This window comes from Cinclus cinclus, chromosome 22 (genome assembly GCF_963662255.1).
Source record: "Cinclus cinclus chromosome 22, bCinCin1.1, whole genome shotgun sequence".
Classification (NCBI taxonomy): Eukaryota; Metazoa; Chordata; class Aves; order Passeriformes; family Cinclidae; genus Cinclus; species Cinclus cinclus.
Window position 1 is genome coordinate 7571524 of NC_085067.1, and position 23897 is coordinate 7595420.

Below are 23897 nucleotides of genomic sequence, written 5' to 3' on the forward strand. Positions count from 1 at the left end.
AGGGATGTATGTCAAGCAAGGGTTTTCAAAGCCAGCATGTTCCCTACATCCAGAAATCTTTCAGATGGTCTAATTGCCTTTAAAAGGCTTCTGCACTCACCAAGAAACCTGCTGGTCTCTCAGCCCAGCTGGGAGTAGGTTTCCAGAGAGTTAAACATCACTGAAGAATCATGTTTAGATGAATATTGGTACTTATTAACACAATGGACTGCCTCACTCAGAGTATTTTCAAAGCTGCATGTTTCCAGAGTGAGATAAGAGGGTCCAGGGAATGACAAGAAGGAAGGAAAGGAGCAGATGCCTCGATGCTTACAGGTTCTGACTGGCTGTGAGGAGCAGTCACTGAAACCAAACAGATGGATTCTGCTTCTTCCTGACCAGTCAAAGCAAACCCTCCTGACTCCTGTGCTAATCCCCTGCTCCTTTCTTGCAGGTATCTCCACTCCTAGGAATGATAACAGGGACACTCATCTTGATATTTGTGCCTGCTGCTAAAAGAGGAAATGCTGAACAACTTGGGGGGCAGCTGAAGGCTCGGACTTCATGGCTGAGAGACATGAAAGCATTGATTAGAAAGTAAGAGCATGAGTAAAAACCATGTTTTGCCTCTAATGCTTAGTCAAAACATCCAATGGTCTGGGTTTAGTATGGTGAGACTGGGAAGTGATGACGTGTAGGGAGTTGCAGGAAGTTTAGTCTGTTGACCTAGGAAAGAAAATCACAGTTACATGAGGCATCAACTGCTGTGACAATGTTGGATTCCAAGTTTTGCTCTAACCTTTCCAAGATTGATATCTAAGAAAAACTCTGCTTTGTTTGGCTCATACTTCACACAAATCAAAGCTTTTGAAGTGTAGAAATTGCTGTGTTCCTCTATTAATTGTTGTGCTGCTGTTGTTCAGACACTTAGATCCTTTCTCTTCTTTAAAAGAGCTGTTCTGCTGAGGGGGAAAGGAGAGTCTTAGCAATTTAAGATAAAAAACACAGAGAAGCTTGTACTATGGCAAGTTTAAATATATGTGAACAACCACGTGTGACTGAATCCACGAGAACTGAATGTGCTTGGGTACTTGTATGTGTTCATAAAGGTTCACATGCTCACGAGTGTTTAAGCAGCTGCACTTCCTTCCAAAAAGCTGGCCTGTGAAAATACAAACACTTTCACTTGTGATTTCAGGGTTACCTTGTAATTCTGATGGGAAACTTGTGATGTCCTTTAGTTTTAGAGCTACTGGCTAGAATACCTCCCTGGTATTGTCCTCCAGTGCCAAAGGACTATGAACTAACTATTGTTAGATAATTTATTATTATTTCTATGTTACTGCTTTTGGTAGTTTATGTAAGTAGTAAACATATGGTGGCATGGATGGGGAGGGAGAAATGAAACTGCTCATCCAAGTAAGCAGGTGATACTGGGGTGAAAGCCCTGTAACTCACATATCATATCTTAGTGACCAAGTACTGTCTTCTCGAACAGTCCCTTGGGACAGTCCTGTGAAGCATCTCTGATGAGTGAATATTCCATGTGAATATTCCATGCTTCTTATTCTCCGTTCATTTGTACCTTGTGTTCCCTCTTCCCCTTGGCAAATGGAGGTGGCAAATGTGGGGGAGCATTGGGTTTTGTCACTGCAGCACTGGTTCCTGTGTGGGGGTCCTGCTTTTTCACTTTCCCCCCTAAAGCTTCTCTTGGTTTTGTCTCCACAGCCGCAGCTATGTGTTCTCATCCTTGGCCACCTCAGCTGTCTCCTTTGCCACAGGGGCACTTGGTATGTGGATCCCTCTGTATCTTCACAGAGCACAGGTCGTGCAGAAGACAGCAGAGACCTGCAGCTCCCAGCCCTGTGGCACCAAAGATAGGTGAGAGTCAGAGTCAGCTGCTTTAAAGAGGGGGAGAGGGGGTGGGGGCTTATTTACCAGAGGAAACAGGCAAGTCCCACAGAGACAAGGTACTAGAATGTCTGTAATTTCCTCTAGGCCCTTGCAACAATGATAGGAAATGCTGGGATTGTAAACTAGGCTTTAGTTCTCTTCTTCATTGCATGAAGTCAAACCAAGGGAGAAGCAATGACCTCAGCTCTGTCTCAGTTCCCAGGCTGCAGTGCAGAGTAGAGAAAAGAAAAGAGAAATCCTCTAAGGAGGATGTTTGGAGAGCTAAGAATTTGGGTTCTTAAGACCCATCTGTGAAAGCAGCAGAATAAGCTGGTAGGTTAGGAAGCCCCAGTGGTGCCTGTAATTCAGAGACTGGAATGGCTCCCCTAAATCTGCAGGGACTAATGCTGTAGACTTTTGTTTCTGTGTGAGGCAGGACTTCCCTGTTTTATTGCTCTGTAAACTGCTGTGTGTGCTGAGTTTTGCTGAAGAATGTCCCAGAGATCTGGGATGCTTTGGGCTGGAGTGTTTGATGTTTTACAGTGGCTTGGGTTTTCAGTCCTGGTTATGGAATATCACTTACAACACATAAGCTATGAAAAGTAATTCTTCATTTTGTGATTTACAATGGTGGCACAAAGCAGAAAATGCTATAAAAGCATTCCTCCAGGTAAATAAAAGATACTAGAAAAACCTTTTGTCAGATCTTTTGCTTTTCAGCTCATGAGGGAAAATAATATTAGGAAAAACTTCTTGCCTAGCAGACATAATCCCATCTCAATTAAAGTAGTTAGTGGTGTGGAGTCCCATCAGCCAGAGTGTCCAGCAGGCAATCTCAGGCTGTTCCACAAAAATGCAGTGAGCCAAACACAGAGCTCCAGCCTGACTGCCCTGACTGCCCCTGTCCACTGTTCACAAAGAGAAGTCCCCCCTCCTTGATGACACCTCCATTTTGAAATGTCCTCAAGCTACTTTAATGTGGTTGCCCAAGACCCTGTAATTCAAGTCCTGCACATATAATATGGACAATCCTCCTGGCTCTTTATATTGAAATTAACACATTTCAAATGTGTAACCTAGCAGCAAAAAGATTCTTTGAAGTGCCTGAAAGGAGTTATAAAGTCAATGTTGGAAATCATTGGTATTTAAGAGTCTTGTTAGGTTTCCTTGCCCTGAAGCTTCCTGATGCTGGTCCATGATTTCCCCTTACATGATCAATGCACAGGTTATTAATTAGTTTTGTGTATGCATAATTAGCTGTTCAGGGCACTTTGTAGGAATCCCAGTTCCACCCAAGGAAGCAGCGTGAGCCTTTTGCACCCCTTTGCCCATAGATCAAAGCCTGTGTACAACGATAAATTTCATATGCTCTGGTTTTTTTTAATTGCAGAGTAAGAGGGCTAAAATCATGAGCATTTGTTTTATTCAAAATTTGCAAAGCCGTTGTGAAAACTGTGCAAATTTCCATTACTCAGTTTACCCTAATAATTTGTCCAAAGACCATGCTCCTTTTGAGGAAAAATTAAAAAAAAAAAAAACCCTCACTTTTCTCTTTTTTTTTTTTTTTTTTTAATAGTTTGATCTTTGGAGCAATCACATGCTTCACTGGATTCCTGGGTGTAATCACAGGGGCAGGAGCAACCAAATGGTGCCGGTCGAAGACGCAGCGAGCTGATCCTCTTGTGTGTGCTGTTGGAATGCTGGGCTCAGCCATCTTCATCTGTCTGATCTTTGTGGCTGCCAAGAGCAGCATTGTGGGAGCCTATGTAAGTATAATCCTTTCCATGTGCCAGCCCCTGCCCAACTCCTTATGAGACCGTGTGCATCGTCCCCTGCAGAAAGCCTGGGACGTTTTCTTGCCTTTGCCCTTCTGAATGTCCTTCTTTTTGCCTCCTGGCATTCTGGCACTAAGCGTGCCTGAAATCTCAACTGTTTATCCCTGCTGCCATCAGAATTCAGAGCTCCATGGAAACCCACAGCCTTTGGGCTGTCCTGTCTGCACCTCAATCCACACCTTTATTGCTCCTGCCTAATGATTTGGTAGAGGAAAATTGAGCACTTCCCTTGCAGTGAGGGTATTGTAGCTGCAGTGGTACCAGATGACAATTACAGTGTAATTTGTCTGTGGGCAAGCTTTTAGCTCCCTTTCAGTACCATTCATTGCCATAACTAGGTGGATTGCACCTTACCCAGTAATTTCAATTTGTTATCTGTATTACCATAGACCAGGAACCTACAGTATTTGATGTTGCACAAATGCAGATTAAAATATGGCCCCTCCCTGAGTGCTTATAATTGGATTATATAAAAAGATATCAAATAGATCCAGATAAATAGAATGGTTTGGGTTGGAAGGAGCTTTTGAAGGTCATGTATTCCAACACTCCACTGTGAAGGAACACCTTCCACTAGACCTTGCTGCTGAGAGCCCCCTCCAAATTGGCCTTGAATCTTTCCAGGAATGAGGCATCCACCATGTCCCGGCCATCCTGTGCTAATGCTTTACCACCTTTGTAAGAAACTCCTTCCTTTTATCTCATCTAAACCAACCCTCTTTTAGTTAGACTGCAGGGAAAAGGAAAAGCTCAACTATAATAATCCAGCCTCAGTCTAGAATCTTGCTTTCAGCAGGGAGCAAAACTCCAGTCTCTGAACAAGTCTCTGGTTCCCTTTTAATGTCAGAATGAGAGAAGCCTAAGACCTGGGAGAAGTTTATGAAGGGAAAGTATGAGATGTTTGGAGCAGTGGGATCCCTTCTGGGAGCCCACCCTTCACTTCCACACAGCAGCACATGCTCATCCAGCAAGGAGAATTCATTTACAAGTAACCAGCCGACTGCTGTTCCTCATTTCTTTGTATTTTGAGCACTGGCCTGGCCATGTTTATTTGCTGAGTCTTTCAGCAGCTGCCACAGTTATGGGGAAGCACAACCAGAAAGAGTGGAAGTTCAAAATCATTAAGACAGAGCCAAGAATGCTTCCTCTGACTGTTTAAGATTCAGGTCTCTGGTTTGTGACCATGAACTAACATTTGAACTGGCAGAAAAATGATCACCTCAGACAACCTGTGAGAGTGTGTTACTAGTTAGTGAATCATTTACCCTCCTTCCATTGATCTCTCACACCCCTCACCTGCTTCCTCCATCTATTTGTGCAGACAGAGCTGTGATTTTCACCTTTCTTAGACCTAGTGACAGACATGTTTATTTGTGGAGTTCAGTTTCTTTATAAAGAAACCTCTCCCTTTCTATGCTGGAAATACTGTTTTCAAAAATTGTGCAGCAGGAGCTGGCTATTAATCTCATGTTTATATTTTGTCTATTTTTTAATGGCCATATAACTATTCTGCATTATTTAAGTATATAAATATAGATGGTATCATTTAAACAATCCTAGAAACAATTTCTTTTATTACGGATGAGCAGTAAATCTAATAAAGAGTCAGTGATTTGCAAAGGAAGTTAGAGCTGCATGTGGAGGGGGTATAAGGAATATGAGCCTGTTTGTGATGCTCTTAGGCTGGAGCAAGAAACACTCCATAGTGCTTCTTAATAATGCTTCATAATGCTATGCCTCTCCATAGCCCTAAATACTCTGCTGCTGGAAACCTGATGCCCACAAAGAGAGGGCAGGTCTGGGTTGGAGCTACCAGTGTCTCGTAGCACAAGGTATTATTGTGGCAGTGCCATACTGAATTGACTTTCCAAGGCAAGTTTCTAACACAAACTCATGTTTTTCTGTGGCATTCAAAGAGCTGTTGCAATCTTGCAGACTTCCAGAGTGTTTAATTCCCTTGTATTTCAAGGAGAACAGGAGTAGAAGATCTGCACTGCCAGGTTGCATGGTGTAGCAGTTTGTCATTGCTCTTTGGTTAAAGTCTCATTGGTCCATAATGAAGGGGAGAGTGTTCTGTGGCTGGTGGACAGAATGATGGGCTAGGTTACCTTCCTTATCTCAAAATCCATGACAAAATCTCCGTCTGGAAACAATACAGTAAAATTTATGGGTTGATTTTTTTGTCTCTGATATCTTCCTTGGCAGCTTGTCCTGGCTCCTGTCTTTGAATTCTGTGTCTGTGGGAAGGCAAGGCAATGTCTGTCCTACAGCATGGTGGCATTTGCCAACCTTCTGTACTGTGACTGTCCTTAGGCTTCTGTCATGGATCACACTGTGCAAAAATGGACAATGAATGTTTTTGGAACCCTCATTGGCTCAGAGCCTTAAAATTCTCACTTCCAAGCAATTAGGTGGGTCCCCAAGAGATGATGTTCTCCCTCACTGTGAGAGAGAGCTGTGGTGGCCACCAGATCACCATCTCCCTCCCTGCTTCAGTTAACACTCAATAGCTTTAATGCTGACTGATACAGGCACCAGCTTAAATTAAGTGTTCAGCACTCCAGCAAGAACCTGCAGAGCCCTTGCTTTTAAATTTCTTGGTCTTATAGGTTTTATTTTTTTGGAAAAGACTTGCATTTCCATTAACACAATCACCCTACCCCTTACATGTTTTATACTGTCTGCTCTCTTCCTCCCCTGAACACATGTACTATTTCTCTCCTGCTCAATCCTTTCTTGCAAGTGATTTTGGTTCCTGGGGGCAGTTGCTATTCCCATTCTGCAGCAGCCACTCCCATCTGAGGCAGGTAGACAAATTACTGTTTTCCAGCCAGCCTTTTCATACTGATCCAGTAAATAATGGCAGTGGCAAAGTGGCTGGCAAGGTAGACTAAAACAACAATTCTGTATCATTTAGCTGCCCAGACACCTATATTTCTCTCTTTTATTATCTTGCCTGGTTGTATAGTCCAATCACTTCTTACTCAGTTTTTCTTGCAGCGTGTGGATTTGTGTGCTATAATCCAGCTCCTTAAAGCACCAATTTGCATATCTGCAAGTTCCACTTTTTCTGAAATACAAACTCTTTGAAACTCGGTTTTCAAACCTGTCTCTGGAAACTCATTATATGTGTGGCATCATCATCTCACAGTGCTCAGGCATTTCAGCTGCAGATTTTACACTTGTTTAAATCTCCAAGTGACTGGAGAGAGATGTGCTGCTTTGCCTTCCTTTGACACTCTTCCAAATTCCTCCATTTCAACATCTATTTGAATTCCTCAAAGACGTTTTATGATCTTGCAGAAACAGCAAATCCTGGGGTAAAACCTTGCCAGAGAGCTTTTACAGCATCTTATTCTCAACCCCAGGGACTTTCTGTTGTCATGTTGTTGGTGACCTGCCTACTTCTGAGGCATCAATATTGCCCAGAACCGAGCTGGAGTTAGAATTGCTCCAGATTCAGGAGTACATGAGGATGTCTTACCCACCATTTCAGAGAGAAATACAAATAATGAAGATATTGACTGATACACCCTTTGCAAACAGTCATGGAAGGTGTTTGTAACCTGCTTAGAACTTTCTGTGAGAGCTGCTGGCATGTCCACTCTGAAACCTAGTTTATTTATCATTTTTGGGAGTCAGAATTGGCTAACTGATCACTTAAACAGAAAAGCACAGATGAGCAATCAGACACTAAATGGACATGGTGAGATGTTACATAGCACAGCTGGAGTCAGAGGCAGATGTATATGTAGAGGTGAAGTCTCAGTGTAAAATGAGGCTTCAAAGTGTGTGAGGAGTCAAAACTGTGAGCATTTCAGGAGCTATTATGTGCTTTGTGGCTGCCCTATTTGCTGTCAGCTTCCCCAGAGTCTCCCTTCTGCAGAAATACCACATATCCTCACATGCCCTTTGCAGTGGGTGAACTCATTTCTATAAGCCCCCAGCAGCAGCTGAAGGACAGACATTTTTTAATGTCAGTATCTTCTATCCTACTTTTTGATCTTCCTCTTGCTCTTCTTTTCCTTTTGCCAGTACCCACCTATTAATCTCATGTTTCATGGATTGGTTGAAATACACATTCATCAGCTCAGAACTGGTGTGCTCTGAAATTTGTAGCATTTCAGTGATTTATTTAAAGGACTTGTGCTACATTCCTGCACAAGGGACAAGTTCTTGCTGCCTAGAGCAATTCAAATGTGTGCAGCTCATATCAGCTCAAGGCAAGCAGTTGCCTGTTTGCAGTGCTGAGAGCAGGCAGGGCATGTTGATGTTGCATTCAGAAGTGTGATTCCATCATTCCCAAACTTAATTTAGTCTCTCCAGCCACAAAATCCCAGCAACAGCAGCTGCAAAGCTGTAGCAGGACAGATTTCAGAGCAGGTCTGAGTTATGTATCCAGTACCCATGGGGCCCGTGGCTTCAGCTCCTGACAGCACCTTGGTTTATTGGATGTGTTCTCTCCTTGGCAGTTGGCATTTCCAGTGAGAGCCAGTCTCAAGGCAAACCAGTGGGCAATGGGAAAATGGAAATAGAGATTTCCTAACTGACCAGCTGGGCTGTAATGACTGGCTGTGATACCATCACAGAGGAAGCAGACCTGGTCACAGAAAAAGGGAAAAGGGAGGGAAAATATTTGGGAAACAAAGACAATTTTAGAAACAAATAGAGGAAGCTTCTGTAGATCAGCTAAATAAAGCAAATTATTCCTGGCAGTGACAGGGTGGTCTGAGGGGTTTAGGCAACCTCATCTGGTGTGTGGGAAGGACAGTGGCAGTGGTCACATCATGTCACAGCTGCCACTCTCGCAGTTCTGTGGCTTTTAATGTCTCTTGCTGACCATCTCCACAGAGCCAAGGATTGCATTTCACCACAAGACACTGCTGTTGCAAAGCCCATACTAAATTCCAGTCTCGACTGGGCAGATATTACCCCTGTAATGCTGTTGGGGAGGGAAAGGATCCTCCACAGCTCTCCACAGAGAACCTCAGCTGATTTGCTACAGAGCTGAACACACAACTTGGTTTCCAGGAATGGAAATGGCTGTGCTTTGGGGAGTTGTGGCTTTCTTGTCTTTTCTAACTGGCTTTTCGGAAAAGAATAGTGCAAGTTTGACTTGATGATTCTTAAAGGGCTTTTCCAACCTCAACAATTCTATGATTCTATGTATGCAAGCCTGGGGCTGTCTCTTCATGCTGGTTTTTCATGTTCTTCTAAAAACAAAAGTGTCAGCCTTTAATTTAGCTGCTTTGTAGATCATAAACTTAGTTTACAATAACAACATTTCATGCCAGCTCTCTAGAGCTCTGATACAAGTCTATGGTTTGTTAATAGTCAGGATAAACCACAACAGCAACAAGGAGTGTAGGTATGAGAAAAATAAGCAACAAAAGAAAGTTTGTGACAGGTTATTTTTCCTCTGAATGTCAAGTGAATAAATCTCCTTTTTGTGTGTTTTGTTACAACAGATTTGCATTTTTATCGGAGAAACTCTTCTGTTTTCAAACTGGGCTATCACAGCAGACATACTAATGGTGAGTGCACTTTGGAACAGCATCTTTCTGTGTTCAGAGCACTTTGTCAACTTGCAAGGCAAGAACAACCTGAAGTTCACAATTTCTTCCAGCTCCTAGTCCCTACTTCAGCTTATTCTGATTTTTATTATTATTATTTTTGCTTACTGAAAAGTGACACAGGGAGAAAGAGAGAAAAAAGTTCCTTTTTGTCCTTTGTTCTGAGCACCAGGGAAAAGTGTCCAGAAAAGAGAACATGTCTGAAATAAAATAATTTCCCAAAATTTTAAGTGTCTGTGCAAAACCCCACATGCACGGAATTCAGGCAGTGTTTCCTGACAGTCAGCACGTTTGTGGGCTTTGTTATCAATAACTCAGCTTTGTTCTGCAATAGGAAATCCTTCCCACCATCCCTCCCTCCCTCCCTCCCTCTCTCCCTCCCTTCCCTGACCACAAAGGCAGCCTATCTACCTACCATTCATCACATACACAATAGAAACCCACCTCCGGGAGAGCAGAGAGGAAAAGAAAGTATAAAGAATTTTTGGACTATGTCCACCTTTTCCAAGAGGAAAGTGTCAAGGACTTTTCAACTCATGTCCTTCATTTTCCATTCTTTCTCCACCACAGAGCTTTGTAAGTCTTTCAAGTCAGCAAACTGACCTCAGCAGCCCCATTTTCACATGAAATAGTCTGGACATTTATTCAAGAGCTCTGCATATTTTGTAGAGGTTTCCATCAGAGCCCTTCAAACATAATATCGAAACCCTGTTGTGAAGGAGGTGTTGCTAATTGTATGAAAAGAAAGGCACTAAGGCACAGAACCCTTACAGGACTTTCCCGAGGTCTTTTGTCAGCTTGTTGACAGAACTAAAAATATAATCAGTCTGGCATCAATAGAAAACTCCCTTGACTTGTATTTGTTGGTTATGCAAACATCAGCGAGGAAACAATTGGGCTCAGTATTCTTAGATGTAAAGATAATGGTGTTGATATATTGATTCTGCAAAGAACTTCAAGCCTCTGCTTAAGTTCTGTTTACATTGAAGTTCAAGGTTGTGTTTATATTTTAAAGTAGCTCTGCAGTTGCCATCACTGCATTGCCTGATGAACTTTTCATCTTTCACTCATTTGTGCAGGGAACACTTTGACAGGTGGGGTGGTTAAATCCACTCCTCTCAGTGTGGGTGAAGCACAAAGAAACAAAGGTGGTCAGTGGACTCTGGTAGTACTTGAATGGCTCTTAATTCCTCCTGCCAGGTCAGCTGTGGTGGGGCAGAGCTCTGTGGGGCTTCCCTGGGACTTCCATGGGCTTTTGTAGCTTGTGAGTTCAAGACTGCTGTGGCCATTCATAATGTGGTATCTCAACACTTGCACAGATGTGCAGCCTGGAGACAGCTGTGCTGAGGAAGAAATTACAGTACAATATGTAATTCCTACCAGAGCTCCCTGTCACATCCTGCCTCTGGCTGTGGTGTTCCTAGGAGCAATCCCAGTTCTCTCCACTCAGAATTAGTAGAGAGGTTTAAAAAGCACCTGTTTTATACTCTTCTTAACATTGGCTCAGCTGAGGTGGTCCCAGTTGTCAGGAGGAAGGATCCTGTCAGATGTGTTCAAGGTCCTCCAGAAAATCTGTGTCAGAAACAGACCTAATATTTGACCTGTGTTGTCTCAAGGTAACCCCAAAAGATATTTTCAACCAACTGCTCTGTTATATCAAGGATATTAGGGCTGCCATCATTGTCCCATTTAATTACAGAGGGTTTTTGTGTTGATTGCAATGTGACTTCAATATCCTATAGCTTTTAACAACTTTTATAGGATTTGCCACCTGTCTTACCAGCATCCTATAGTCAGTTGCATTTTGTAGGGATGCATTTGTAATTATTTATGTTGCTTTAGTAAAAGAGTTCCATGAGAATTTATCGGAAATAATAGTTCAATTTTCCAAAACATGGGAAAGAAACTAAAACCATGTTAAAAAATGAATTTTGGTACTTGCTGCCAAATTTTCAGCTCACTGTTCTCTGGTCTGTTTAGGAAAATGAACTGAGTGTTGTCTATAATGCCCAGCTTGTTGCATTAACAGCATAAGGGGACGTGTGAAAGTTTTAAAGAAATAAATGTAAACATCACTTAGATGAGGACAGGGCTGGAAGCAGACAGGCTGAAGTGCAGACAGTTGACACAGGGGATGAGAGGGGGCTTAGACTGTCAATAGGTGAGAGCCAAGGCTGCAGCCACATTTGACAGACAGCTGGGTGGGAAATCATTGCCAGAGAAAGATATGGAAATGCTTTAGCAGATGCACTTTATATGTTTGGCAAATTAATTTTACTGATTACTATTTATTTGGTGTAATCAGAAGTGTGTCTGTGCTTGCCTGAGGCTGGGAAGGAGTTTAAAAGCATTATTAGCATAAGCTTAACAACACTTTCATCCTATACATAAATATTACCCTGTTTTCATGGATAAAAGCTCTCAATACTGGCTAACACTCTTCTTGCTGATTTCATTATGCCAGGAGTGAGGCTTTTTGGAAACTGCATCCCAGATGATTTCTCAGAACTTTCCCAAGATTTACAAATCCCATGACAGCTTAAGAATCCTATCGGGCAAGTTGTTAAGGACCTCCAGAAGTTTTGCAAGTTTCATTTCTGTAGCAAAACAAGGATGTTTGCTTATTTTCTTCCAATTTAATAGTTGGCTCTTCCTAGCTCTGTGCTTGCATTGCATCCAGTGCTCCTCCTGCAGAAAGGAGCATGGCTCCTTGGCTTTTGTGCAGTCCAAGGTGCCAAGTGCTGGCTCTGATAAACTGTCAGAGCTGCAGTTCTGCCCTGCCTGAGATTCTGAAAGGCTGATATTTGTTCCGAATGCAAATTTGTACAAAACAGGTCTTATTCTCCTGAGCACAACTCTCCATATCTCCTCCCAGGCACATGCTCAGATGGTGCTTGGGGAAAGGAGGGATGCTTTGTATGGAGCTTGCTAATTATGAAACAGATTTCATCAGCCATCTTTTGCAAATTGGCATTAAAATTACAAGAAACACAAAGCAGCATTAAAACTGCCTCGTAACAGCAATAATAAATGAGCTTCAGTGCAGCAGGCAAGTGGGTAACACTCTGAGACACGTGCAGGGCGTGGGGTTTGTGGGAATCTGGTGCTAGTAGTGGAGGTTTCCTCCATACCACCTCTCGAAACCAGAGATGATGGACAGGGACTTGGAATTTTTGTGTAAGAGCCATGAAGCAATTCAAAGTGCCTCTGTTTCACTCACAGTCTCTCTAGGTCTTTGCTGAGAAAAACCATCCTCCAGTTTATGCATAGTCCTGACATTCATGCAAAAAAATTGCTCTGCATATTTCTGATTTCTTTTAAAACATTAGTTCTTTCTAAATGGTCATGACCTGCCATGAAGGAGCTGCTTTGATGTTTTGTTGTAAAGTCAAAGTCTTCCTTTAGGCTTGAAACAGGCACAGACTGGTGCTCAGCTGTGCCATAGGCATGTAGGAATGTTGCTTTTATTCTGATTACCTTCCCTAAAAATAAAACCCAGTTATTTATTTAGTACAAAATGCTGCCCTATTTTTATAGCCAAAGATGAATTGCATTTCCAGAGGTTCTTGTTACTTCTCTGAGTGCCTTCACACAATACTCCAAGTGCTGCAGGTCAGATTTGAAGGCAGGGTGAGGAATGCCTGAGAATGAGGGAGCACAGCCCACTCCAAACCCTCCAAGAGCAGCTGGTCCAAGGACTGCAGGTGGAGGTGTTCTGCTCCATGCTGTGCTGGGAACTGCAAACCCCAGCAGCCTCCTTTCACTTCACTTAGGAGTACTTTGTTCAGACAGTGTCTGCCTGGCTTTTGTGGAGGGTCTCTCTGGATCCCAGCCTTTTCCTTTTCTGAACAGCAGGGGCAACTGGGCTATTGCCAGGTTCTGTCCCTGGCTGGAACAGCATTAGTGCATGTTTTCTTTGTCTTTGATGCTGAAAGAGGCTAGTATGAATTGTCCTGACCCAGAAAGGGCAGCAGAATGCTTGACACAGTAGAGTTTCTATTAAAGCTTAGCTGTAAACATCAGAACTTACCTCTGGCTCATGGCCTTTTCCTAGGAGAAGGGTGATCTCTCCGTGGCTTTCCCCATTAACTTTTTTCAGACCAACTCCTGCTGGGTTCATCACAGGAAGGAGATGTCAGCAGTATTCCCTGGCCTTTCTGAACCTCTCTTTAAAGAGCAGAGGTTTCCAGAGCTGCTTGGTCAGCCCCCCCTGCCCATCCTCTGTGCTGCTTGCCTCTGAACCTGGGATCAGGGATGAGCCAGGACAATCCCACAGGCTTCCTCCTTGGCTGCTGTGGCTCTCCCACCTCCAGTTTCTGTGGGATGTCCAAACCAGGCCATGTATGGTTTGAATTTAGGTCTATTTTAGTACTGAAGTGCCCATTTAGAGTTGTAATTTACTTCTTTCTTCCAAGAACAGTAGCTGTTTGCTTCCAGCTGCTTCCTGTCCATCAGAAATGTTTTTTTAAGTAGGGGTAGGGTGGAGTTTTTTTGGTTGTTTTTTGGATGTGCTGGTTTAAACATTTTTTTTTTCTTTCCAATATGTTTTTCAAGGACATCATTTGCTTGCTACATGTTTGCTTTGAGGGGGGGTGTTTGTCTCTTGAATTCCAGACCAAATGTACCAAGTTTTAGCACTTCATGGTGTTTCAGCCATCAATAATTTCTTCAGTTAAGCTGGAAGCTGTGCTTCTGCTTGCAAAACTACATTTGCATAATGTAGCCACACATGCAAAATTATGTCTAATATACGTGTGTGCATTCATGTGTATACATATTTATATATGCATGCACACATATGATACAGTTATCATTAAGATTTCTTCCTCTAATTAGCATCAATTCACTGCCACTCCCTGAAAGTGGTAGATTTTTTAATAAATGTGACATTTCTTTTGTCCTTTGGCTGCAAAAATGGATAGAATACCGAACCAGGTATTTTTTTTTCTCCAGATTGGTTAACATAAACTTTACAGAAAGAAAAAATATTTTAGGTTTCAAATGTCATGTTTCACATTTATGCACAACTCTTGAATTAGGTAGAATTTCACTTTATCTACTCAGATGCCCTTTCCCAAAGAGTTCTTATAGAATGCCTCTCCACTGCCTTTCTGTGAACTGGGCCAGGTAGGAAGAACAAAAATAACTCACTCTTAATTTTTGTTTTCTTCTGTCTGGTCTATCCAGGTTGAATCCATTATCTGCCTCTTTGGGGAGTGGGAATGAATTGTGGGGCTCTCCTACTGTTCACATCCTGACCTTCAGCACATTTCTGTGTCTCTAATGAAGTTTAGAGCTAATTCTCATTTTGGAATTTCTTTCTTCAAGTCGTGTCCTGAGTTCCTGGATGCAAAAGGAGGGCAGGGCCTGACATCCACAGCTGGGCAGCTGCTCTGGATCTGAACACATCTTGCTCTTCTGTTGTACAACAGAAGTTGAACAGGGTGTCTGCTTGATACATGGCATGAAAGTGCATTACCAGTGTGCATTTGCAGGTTTGTCAAAGCAAGGATGAAAGAACTGGCAGGTCATCTGAACACACATGGCAAACCCTGAGGAAAAGCATTTAATCTAATTTTACCCATAATTCACAATTGTCTGTGAATTATGTTCCAAATGCTTGGAACGAGATGATAATTTTAAATAGGCATCAGTTCTCTTTTAGTGTGGATTTTCTCAATGCTCTTTCTTTTGTTTCTGGTTTTTATGGTAATTATTTCCACTGCAGACAGGGCAACTCCCCTTCCCTGTGAGGAATAATTCAAGCACTGAACTTAAAGTACTTTCAAGTACTTTAGTCCGGTGCCCTGAGTGAGCCCTCACTGCCAGTCAGTTCAGGTAGAGGATCTCTGTGTATCTCTGGCTGGGGATGGGCCAATCCTAAAATGTCATATTTAATTAATAAATTACTTTGGGAAAGGATTGCAAGGATGCTGGCAAGGCAGGACTTCTAAAGAAAGACTGAAGGCAGCCCATTAGAGAGAAAGTGGATAAATAAGATGGATCATGGTCTCCAAAGAGCTGAATAAGAGTCATTCCATTCAGAGCCACAGGAAAAGGCACAGTGAAATTCAGTGCTTACAGGCAGAAACAATGCTCACTTGGATTTAGAGACCTATTGAACTCTTCATTACTTCCAGCCTTTAAATCAAGACAGGATCAATTCATAAACTGGGATATGTGGACTTGATGCAGATGTCCTTAGCCAGCATCTTTAATAATTTATGCAAGAGACAATTACTTCCTTCTGCCTCTAAAAAGTGTATTATAAAATTAAGGTCATTCCACAAGACAAGGGCTTGCTAGGATTTTTATTTTTGTAATTTTTCATCCCCTTTTGTGGTTAGGGCTCTGTTATCTGTGAGCTCTAGTCCTTTCATGGGGAAGTAATTTGTGTTTTCCACTCTTGCTGTGTAATCTGACTGATTCTGCATGACCTGGCTAAGGGTGTCATGTCCTATTAGAGGAGTGGAGACCCAAATACAGTATCTTGGCTATGGAAAATTTTTCTAACGTGACTTTGTCACTTTTCACAAATGGAATCACAAATTTTTGAGAAAAAGGTAAAGTGCCTAGAGATGGACTGGGAAGGAAGGATGCGTGACCATGACCTTTAATACAGATGTGAATTGCTGATGGTTTAAGAAACAAAATAACTTTTATTATGGAATAAACCAAATATCCAAGGTTACAGCACAGTCCTTGATTGGAAGACTGATGGTATTGAGCAACTTTAAATTTCATTCTCCCTACCAGCAAAGCAAAATACAGTCTGAGGAGCAACAGCAAAGTGTCTTGTGGGCAAAGCTGATAGTCCAAGCACTGCTGAGAATGAAGCAGAGTGAGCAGAGCTTCCTTCCCTCAGCACCTGCCAACAGGAAAACTCCAGAGCAGGAAAGGTGTCTGAGGCTCCCAGTTGCCTGAGCCAGCCACGGACTGGACTGGCCAGTGGCTCTGTTTGGGGGGACTGCTCTGTTTTGTGCTGGCCTGGGCATAAACTGAGCAGCACAAGACAGGTGGGCAGGATCTCATTTCAGCTTCTTTACCTATTTTTGTTTCTCTCCCCTTCTTTGCAGTACGTGGTCATTCCAACTCGCCGTGCTACCGCCGTGGCCTTGCAGAGTTTCACTTCACACCTCCTGGGAGATGCTGGCAGTCCTTATCTCATTGGATTTGTAAGTGCTCACAGCAGGCTCTGGCAGGGTTTGATTTGGTTTCTGAACTGCTCATCTGAAATGCCAAGTTAGGTCGTGCTGGGAAGGAAGGCCTGTGTTTGTCAGCAGAATGGGAAGCGCTGCAGAGCAGCGTAACTTTTTTTACCTGGTTGGATTGTTGTGAGCTGCAGTTCAAACCAGGGGGGACTGTTGGGTGTGGGAAATAAGCTTCCACATCTTTTTATCCTAAGGTGTTTATAAAGCTCTCAGACAACTCTGAAAAGAAGGAGTGTTCTTGCTGTGGTGTGGACATGGGGCTGATAGAAATTAGGTTGGAAGAGAGTCATGTGTGTGTCCAGCTGTTAATTGAGCTGAGAAACCAAATACCTGTTTAGGGGCAGCAACACACAGACGTACCTGGTTTGTAGGGTAGTAAATCATAGAACCACAGATTAGTCTGGGCTGGAAGGGACTGACAAGAATCATCCAGTCCAGCTCCTGGCCCTGCACAGACACATCAACCATCCTACCCTGTGCCTGAGAGCTGTGTCCAAACACTCCTGGAGCTCTGGCAGCCTCAGGGCCATGACCATTGCCTGGGGTGCCTGGACAGTGCCCAACCAGGGGGTTTTATTAGCATTTTTATTAGTTTTATTAATTTTTATTTTATTTTTATTAGTATTCCTTCCTGGGGTGTTCACTTGGGGTTCCTTTCTGTGACTGCTTCAGTGGTTGGCCTTGGTCTGACTGGGAATCTCCCTTCCTATGCCACCATTATCCTATTGCAGAACAAACAAGAGACCCAGCTCCAAAATCTGGCAGTCAGAGAACTTTCACAGCTGAAAACAGAAGGCCTGGGAAATGTTATGAGGAAAACAAATTTAGATATACTGAGAAAATGTCTTTCCTTCAGTGGAGTTTGATGCATGGAGTTTCAGAGATCACAAATCATCACTTATACAATATAGTAGCTTCCACAGAATTCCCTAAGTGACTCTGCTTCTGATGTATTTGAAAGTGCTGCTACCCAGGGGTGTAACTGGGATCTTCACTGGTCCCGTCACCTGAGATACAGGACTTTGATGTGTTCCTCCAGCTCATACACAGCTGCTGGGTGCTGTGAGGCATTTTTATTTTTTACAACCGTCATTGCTCATCTATCCTGTAGACACCAGTGTGTGTAGCTACATATATTTTTTCTATATATTTAATTTTGTGAGTATATCTGTTTAATTATACATTAATGTTTACTTTTGAGTGGCAGTGCTATGGCTGCCCTGTAGCCCTCTGAAGCACACAGGAAAAGGCAGATAGAGATAAGACTGAGAAGACCAAAGAAATGAGAAATCTCTCAAGATAATAAAAATGCACAGTTTAGCTTAACTCTTTGTTTACTTCAATGTTCTGGGTACCTGGGGAGACATTATCTTATTTTAGAAGTTATTTGAAGGTGGCAAGAACAAAGGAATTGCAGGAGAGGCTGCTTCATGCAGGGCAGGCAAGGAATGTGGGAGAGGAGAAGGGGACAGGCAGGACAGGGGCTGGAGATGAAGACAGGGCTGGGGCAGGCCAGGCTGCCTCAGTGATTCTGCTGCATGTTCATCCTTTTCTTTACATGAGAGGGATGTCCAGGAGGAATACCTAGGACCCCGAATGATTGCAATTATTCTTGAAAGTTGCCTGGGGCTCTTCAATGTCATATATTAAAAGATCTTTGGTTGTAGAAATAATGTGCCTTGCCCTCCTGGTATTCAGAAATCAAACAAGTTGTGAGTTACTTAAAGATTCTTGGCTGCGTATAGCCCCAATTTAATAGCTGCATTAGGTTTTCTTTAGACTGGGAAAATATTAGTTATTATTTTGAATTATCATTTTCTAATGCTGTAATTGTTGGGCAGTTGTGATTTGGGAGGAGGTGATGCAGGCCCAAGGCTCTATACAGAAGAGGAGTGAAGCACTCATGTCATGAAAGGAGGCAGCATCCCTTTGTGCAGCCTCTTCTCTGGCTGGGCTGATTCATCCTTCCTCTGCTACCAGGACTGAAAGGTCAACTACAGCTCCACACAACACAGGAAAACAAATACTATTTAAAGTGAAAGAACAGCCAACTTCTGCACCAGAGCTAAGGCAAGCACTGAACCTGGGTATTAAAAACCACAGGAATTGTCCAGCTGCAGTGCAGGATGGACACCTTCATGCTGCATTGAAACCCCACCTGGGCAGGTTGCAGAAGGGGCTCAGATTGCAACCAGAATTTTCCAGGCAGACTGTGAGGGCTCAGTAACCTACTCCTGCTGGATTTAAGGTAGAAATTTGGGAATCTGATTCCCACAGTCCTTCTGGGCATCTCCACCCTGAGGACATCAACTCCCACTGCTGTGACTCCAGACTTTTCACCAGGCAGACCAAGAGCAGGGAGCAGGTTTTCAAGGAGAGCAGCAGGAGGCCCTGGAGATGTCCAGGGAATGAGTGTACATGAGACTCAGTTCTCTGGTCTGGCTTACAAGGTGATATTCAGTCACAGGTTGGGCTTGATCATCTCAGAGGTCTTTTCCAACCTCAATGATTCTGTGATTCTGTGAGCTGCAGTAACAGGCAGGCTCCGAAGGTGAAACTCAGCCTCTTGATCACTTGGGTTCACCTGGGAATCTGGAGCTTTGCTGTGTCTTCCAGCTGCTTACAGAATTCCCCTGAAATCCCCTGACTAAATGATCAGTACTTTGGTCAATCGTGGCTGGAATGCTACATGGTTTTGGTGAGTTTATAGTGAGATTCCCTCAATAAAGAACTGGCGACCTTGTCCTTGTAGGACCAAGCTGTGGCAGGCAGTTGATTCTGTTGGATACCAATAAATGTTGTATTGACCCTAAAACCCCCGTGTGGAACACAGAAGGTGCTGACCAGCCACAGGTGTGCAATTGCTACCATGCTCTGTGGTGTGTCCTGAGAGCTCAAGGTCACACTCAGACTTTCTGTAACTTCACCCCATTCCAAATCTTGCACTGAAGCTCCTTAAACCACCCAAAGCAGCAAATACACATTAGTGCTTGAAAAATAAGTGGCAGGGAGCACATGTGTGGCTATTTTTCATGTCCCTTTAAATATTGATAACTTCTATTATGGTAAAAAGGCTTAAGATTGACTTACAAAGGAGTTATGCAAATGCAGCTTTAGGGTGGCAGCTGTAATTTGCATAAAGCTTTACTAGTGGCAAGCTCTGAGATCAATTAATGTAAATCAGCACTGCCTGTTCATTTCCAAATAAGAATAGGCATTGCTGCAGTATTTCAGTAGATGAGACAGCTTTTATTCCTAGAGAGCTGAAACTTTTTTCAGGATCTTTATGATAACTAGCCTGTATAGTTTAAATAACACCTTTTTAACAATTCCAGTGTCACTCCATGCTTTATTCTTGAGGCAGTTGGTGAGAAATCTCACCTGCTGAGTGCATTACACCCAAATATGTGTAGTACTTTTCTGTCTTTGACCACTCCCACTACACAGACATGATTGCTGGAGCACAGAAATGTTAAGAGAAGTGCCCCAAATCCCATTATAAATGTTGAGTATCAGATCAAGGTCTTCAACTGTTGCCCTAGACAGCATTTCAGTCTCAGAAGAGCAAGTGGATGGAGGTGGCAGCAGCATGTGAAATAGTTAGCTCTTCTCAGGCCACATTACAATTCCAGCTCTTTGTATCACTAATTCTGGTTTGATCTTGATTGCCCTTTAAAATAAAACTTCAAGTCCATGTTCCTGTGTCCATCTGTGCACAGACATGAACCTGTTTTCCCTGCTCAGGGTTTACATCATCCTTCTTGTTGTGACCCCCTCCACTTCCTGACTGCTCTTCTGCTTCTGGAAATCTGAATACAGGCAAAAGGGGGTTTTTATTTCAAGACCTTGAGACTTTTTCTTTCCTTCCTCCAAGTTGGTAATTTTCTTCCTACCTGAGCACTTTCCTCTTCCACCCTGGCCTTGCCAATAGGACTGCTGCAGACACTGTTGTTCCTCCATGTGCTGGGCAGGTGCTGCTCTGGGTACACTGTCCTCGCTGAGCTGCTCCTGGCTGCTCTCCTGTTTGCTTGAATTCTCTCTCACCTTCTCTGTGCAGTTGTTCATAAGGTCTGAGGATGAAAACCAGTCTGTATCTCCTGTGAGGAGGATGTTCTAAACTGCCAGAGATAGCTCTCCTCCACGAGCACCTTTTCCTGGGCTAAAACCTGCTCCCTGGACTCCTCTGATGGTGGTTCCCATCCTTCCTGCCCTCCTGGGCTGTTTCAGTTTTACTGGAGGGACACCACCTCCAGCCACTCCATGCCAGCTGGGCTCTGGGAGCCTTGGCACCCTTCACTTTTCTCCCTTCCCTAACTTTACTGTGAGCAGGTTGATAAGTCTAATGAGCTATTTAAGCAGCAAGATTACTAATGACCTTCCTTTAGCAAGTAGTTAGAAAAGCAGTGTTAATTATCCCTGGTGCAGAATATCAGGGCAGGCAGATCAGCATTTCATTAGAGGCAAGGCAAGAAAAACTGTAGTAAATGCAGCAGTTATGATACTTTTAAATGAAAGCTATAACTGGAGGTGGAGATTTCACAGCATCTTGGTCCAGTTTGAGACAGCCTTTTAGTTGATTTGGTTTGAAGGTGTTTACCTAACCAAATATATCTGTATCGAAAGTAGCTCTATGTGTAAAGACTTGCCTGCCTAAGAAAGCAGAATTAATGTATTATGGTTTAAAATTCATATTTTATGGTTTAAAATGCTGTGGCTGCTTCAGAGTTACTCTAGAAGAACACTTTTTCCAGTTTAGTTTGCTAGATTAAAACTCCCACTGGGAGTCAAATCCACTTCTGTCTGACTTAAAAGCAGTGTATTGCAATAAAGTGGATCATTGGGATGTGATGCTGCAGTCTGGGTGTTCTGTCCCTGTCTGACCCATGCAGCCATTCCTCAAATATGGCTCTTGCTGGTGGTTACACAGTCCTGTCTCTCCTGCCAAAGCAGGGTAAGAGATGAACTCGAGGTCAGAAAGGCAGTAATGTCCTGTAACAAAAATGTGCAAAATACTCTCCTGGCATCACTCTCTATTTCATGGACCATCAGGAGATAGTCCACTGCTCTTGTTGGATTGAGAATAGAACAGAGGTCTCTGTCTTGTTGCCTTTTGCATCATGTTCTAATATAGTGTACCTGAGTCAGAGTTGGTAGATGAAACGTGATACACATTTATGGCTTTTATTGTTCTTTCTTTACGAAATCCCAGCTGCTTGACAGGTGTAGTGTAACTCTGATGGCATCACTCCTCCTGTGGAGATCTTTCCCCACACCCATGCTTGTGTATGACCCACATTGTGGTGGGTAAAATGGAACTTGGCCTTGCTAGTCTGAACATCTGCTGTGCTCCTCCTTATTACCTGTTTCTTCAAGCAGTAACTTTAAGATTTCTCTGGTCCTGAGTAATTAAAAACCTTTTTCATAGTACACTGAAAGGCCAAATCTTTGACACAACTGTCAGCTGCAAAATAAGAAGAGAATTAACCACCTAGAGACCAGTCCTCATGGGATTGATCTCCTCATTGCAAGGAGCTAACAAACTCCCCACTTCTGATGACTCAGAAACAGATAAGATTTAAGTCTTCCAATAAAATATCAAATAAAATACTTCCCATCTCTAAAATGCTCTGTGCTAAGAGTTCACAGCCTGCTTTGGTGTTTTTTCAGAGTTCTGTGCATCTGTCACATTCACGACTTTGTTAAATGTACAGGTTCTCAGTATTTTTGATAAATGTTTAATGTAGGTGAAAGAGTCTCATTACGCAAAGCCCAGAAATCCAAAGCAGGTAATTGTTGCACTGGAGTATTTCAAGCTCTGTCTCATCTTCTCTGTCACTCCTCTGTGCACCAAAAAACCTCCTTAAATAAATGCTTTCTTCCTTTGAGCTGCCAAGGATCCTGCATGTTCCCAAGATGGACAGTTTTCATGCTGCTGAGCACCTTCCAGAATGTATCCAGATTCTCTTCAACACAAGGAATCACTTTGCTTTAGTGGGATATACAGACAGGGAAGGGGCCCATGGTGCCAGGAGAGGTGGGGACAGGGATGCTGCTGCTGGCCCTGTTCCTGCAGGGGAATGGGCACCCCCATCCCTACGTGTTCATGTACCTGTAATGACAGTTCCTTCCCATTCCCCTTGGCATGAGGCATCTCCCTCTGGGATCAGAGGAAGTCTAGTCTTAACTTAGAAAATCCCTGGACAGACCAGACTGGAGAGAAAGGTAATTAATGTCTTCAAGAAAAGAGAGACTTTCATCCCTCTCCAGGGCAAATGGGGCAGATATTGCTCTGACGTACCAAGTCCATGTCCTTGCATAGCAAGCAGCATCCCTATGGAGCATCTTAATTTACTGTAGCCTTTGTCAAGGCAGCACCATGTATTTAATGCAACCTGGTCATCCTGGGAGGGGAAAAATATCATCAAAAAAAACAGGTTTACTTCCTCTTATTATAAAGTGCTCCTCATGCCATTAGCAGAGTATAAATGCTTCTGCTCCCTCCAGGCTCAGCAAATTGTTTCCCTCACAAAATCCCTGTTTTTTGCTTTCTCAGCTTCATTTACATTCATATTCCATTTTTGGGGTTTATTTTAGAAAAGTTAAATAAAACCTTTCAGATTCATAGTGACTTCAGAATGGGTGGATCCCAAACCATTGTGGGGTTACAAGGAATACTCTGTTAAGGAACTGTACTGAAGTGATCAGCCAGGGAGAACCTGGCTTATATCAAACTGGTAATCATGAAAATCAGATATTTGTGCCAGAAATACCCTTTCACATAGCAGGATTTGTGCCCAAGTGGCAATGTCAGAAATTTAGAGAAGCCAATTGCAGAGGAATTGAGATACTGACTCAGCAACGAGAGAGAGGAAATGAAAAGGTGATTTCAGAGATGCTGTTACCATTACACCATGTAATTAATAAATCAGTTAATTTACCTGCCTGGACTTTTCAGGAGAGACAGAACATGGAATCCAGATGCCTCCCTTGGGCTTCAGCCCACCTTGGCATCTACTGTATCCACAGCCTGTCCTCTGTTCCAAAGCACACACCACATACTTCCCAAGAAAGTAATGAAGTTTCCCTTTGTTCCTCTGCTGTCTCCTGCACTCAGATGGCAACACAGTTGGGATTTGGGGTTGGGATCATGCCAGTTGCAGCTGCACTGTTGGTTCTCTGGAAGGCAGGAGCTGTCTCCAGCTGGACTCCATCCAAGTGGCTGCCAGCAGCTGAGCACACGCCGGCCGTGCTCTGCTCTAAAAATGCCTCAAGCTGAGGTTTATTTAGCAAAGTCATTCCTCTTGGTCTGAGCTCTGTGCTACACAGTGAGGGAGGAGATGTGAACTTTCACAGTCAGGTTGGTATCAAAGACTTGTGATTAGACTGCAGAGCAGCAACGGGACTTC

General features: G+C 43.1%; 1 protein-coding gene across 1 annotated transcript in view; it reads left to right on the forward strand.

The window, feature by feature from the left end:
* LOC134052530 (sphingosine-1-phosphate transporter SPNS2-like) overlaps nucleotides 1–23897 on the forward strand; it is a 113634-nt gene that overhangs the window by 86636 nt on the left and 3101 nt on the right. The window contains exons 6-10 of the mRNA XM_062507020.1: nucleotides 434–576; nucleotides 1708–1860; nucleotides 3449–3638; nucleotides 9176–9241; nucleotides 16357–16455. Coding sequence (XP_062363004.1) covers nucleotides 434–576; nucleotides 1708–1860; nucleotides 3449–3638; nucleotides 9176–9241; nucleotides 16357–16455 — 651 coding nt within the window. The remainder of the gene's footprint in view (nucleotides 1–433; nucleotides 577–1707; nucleotides 1861–3448; nucleotides 3639–9175; nucleotides 9242–16356; nucleotides 16456–23897) is intronic.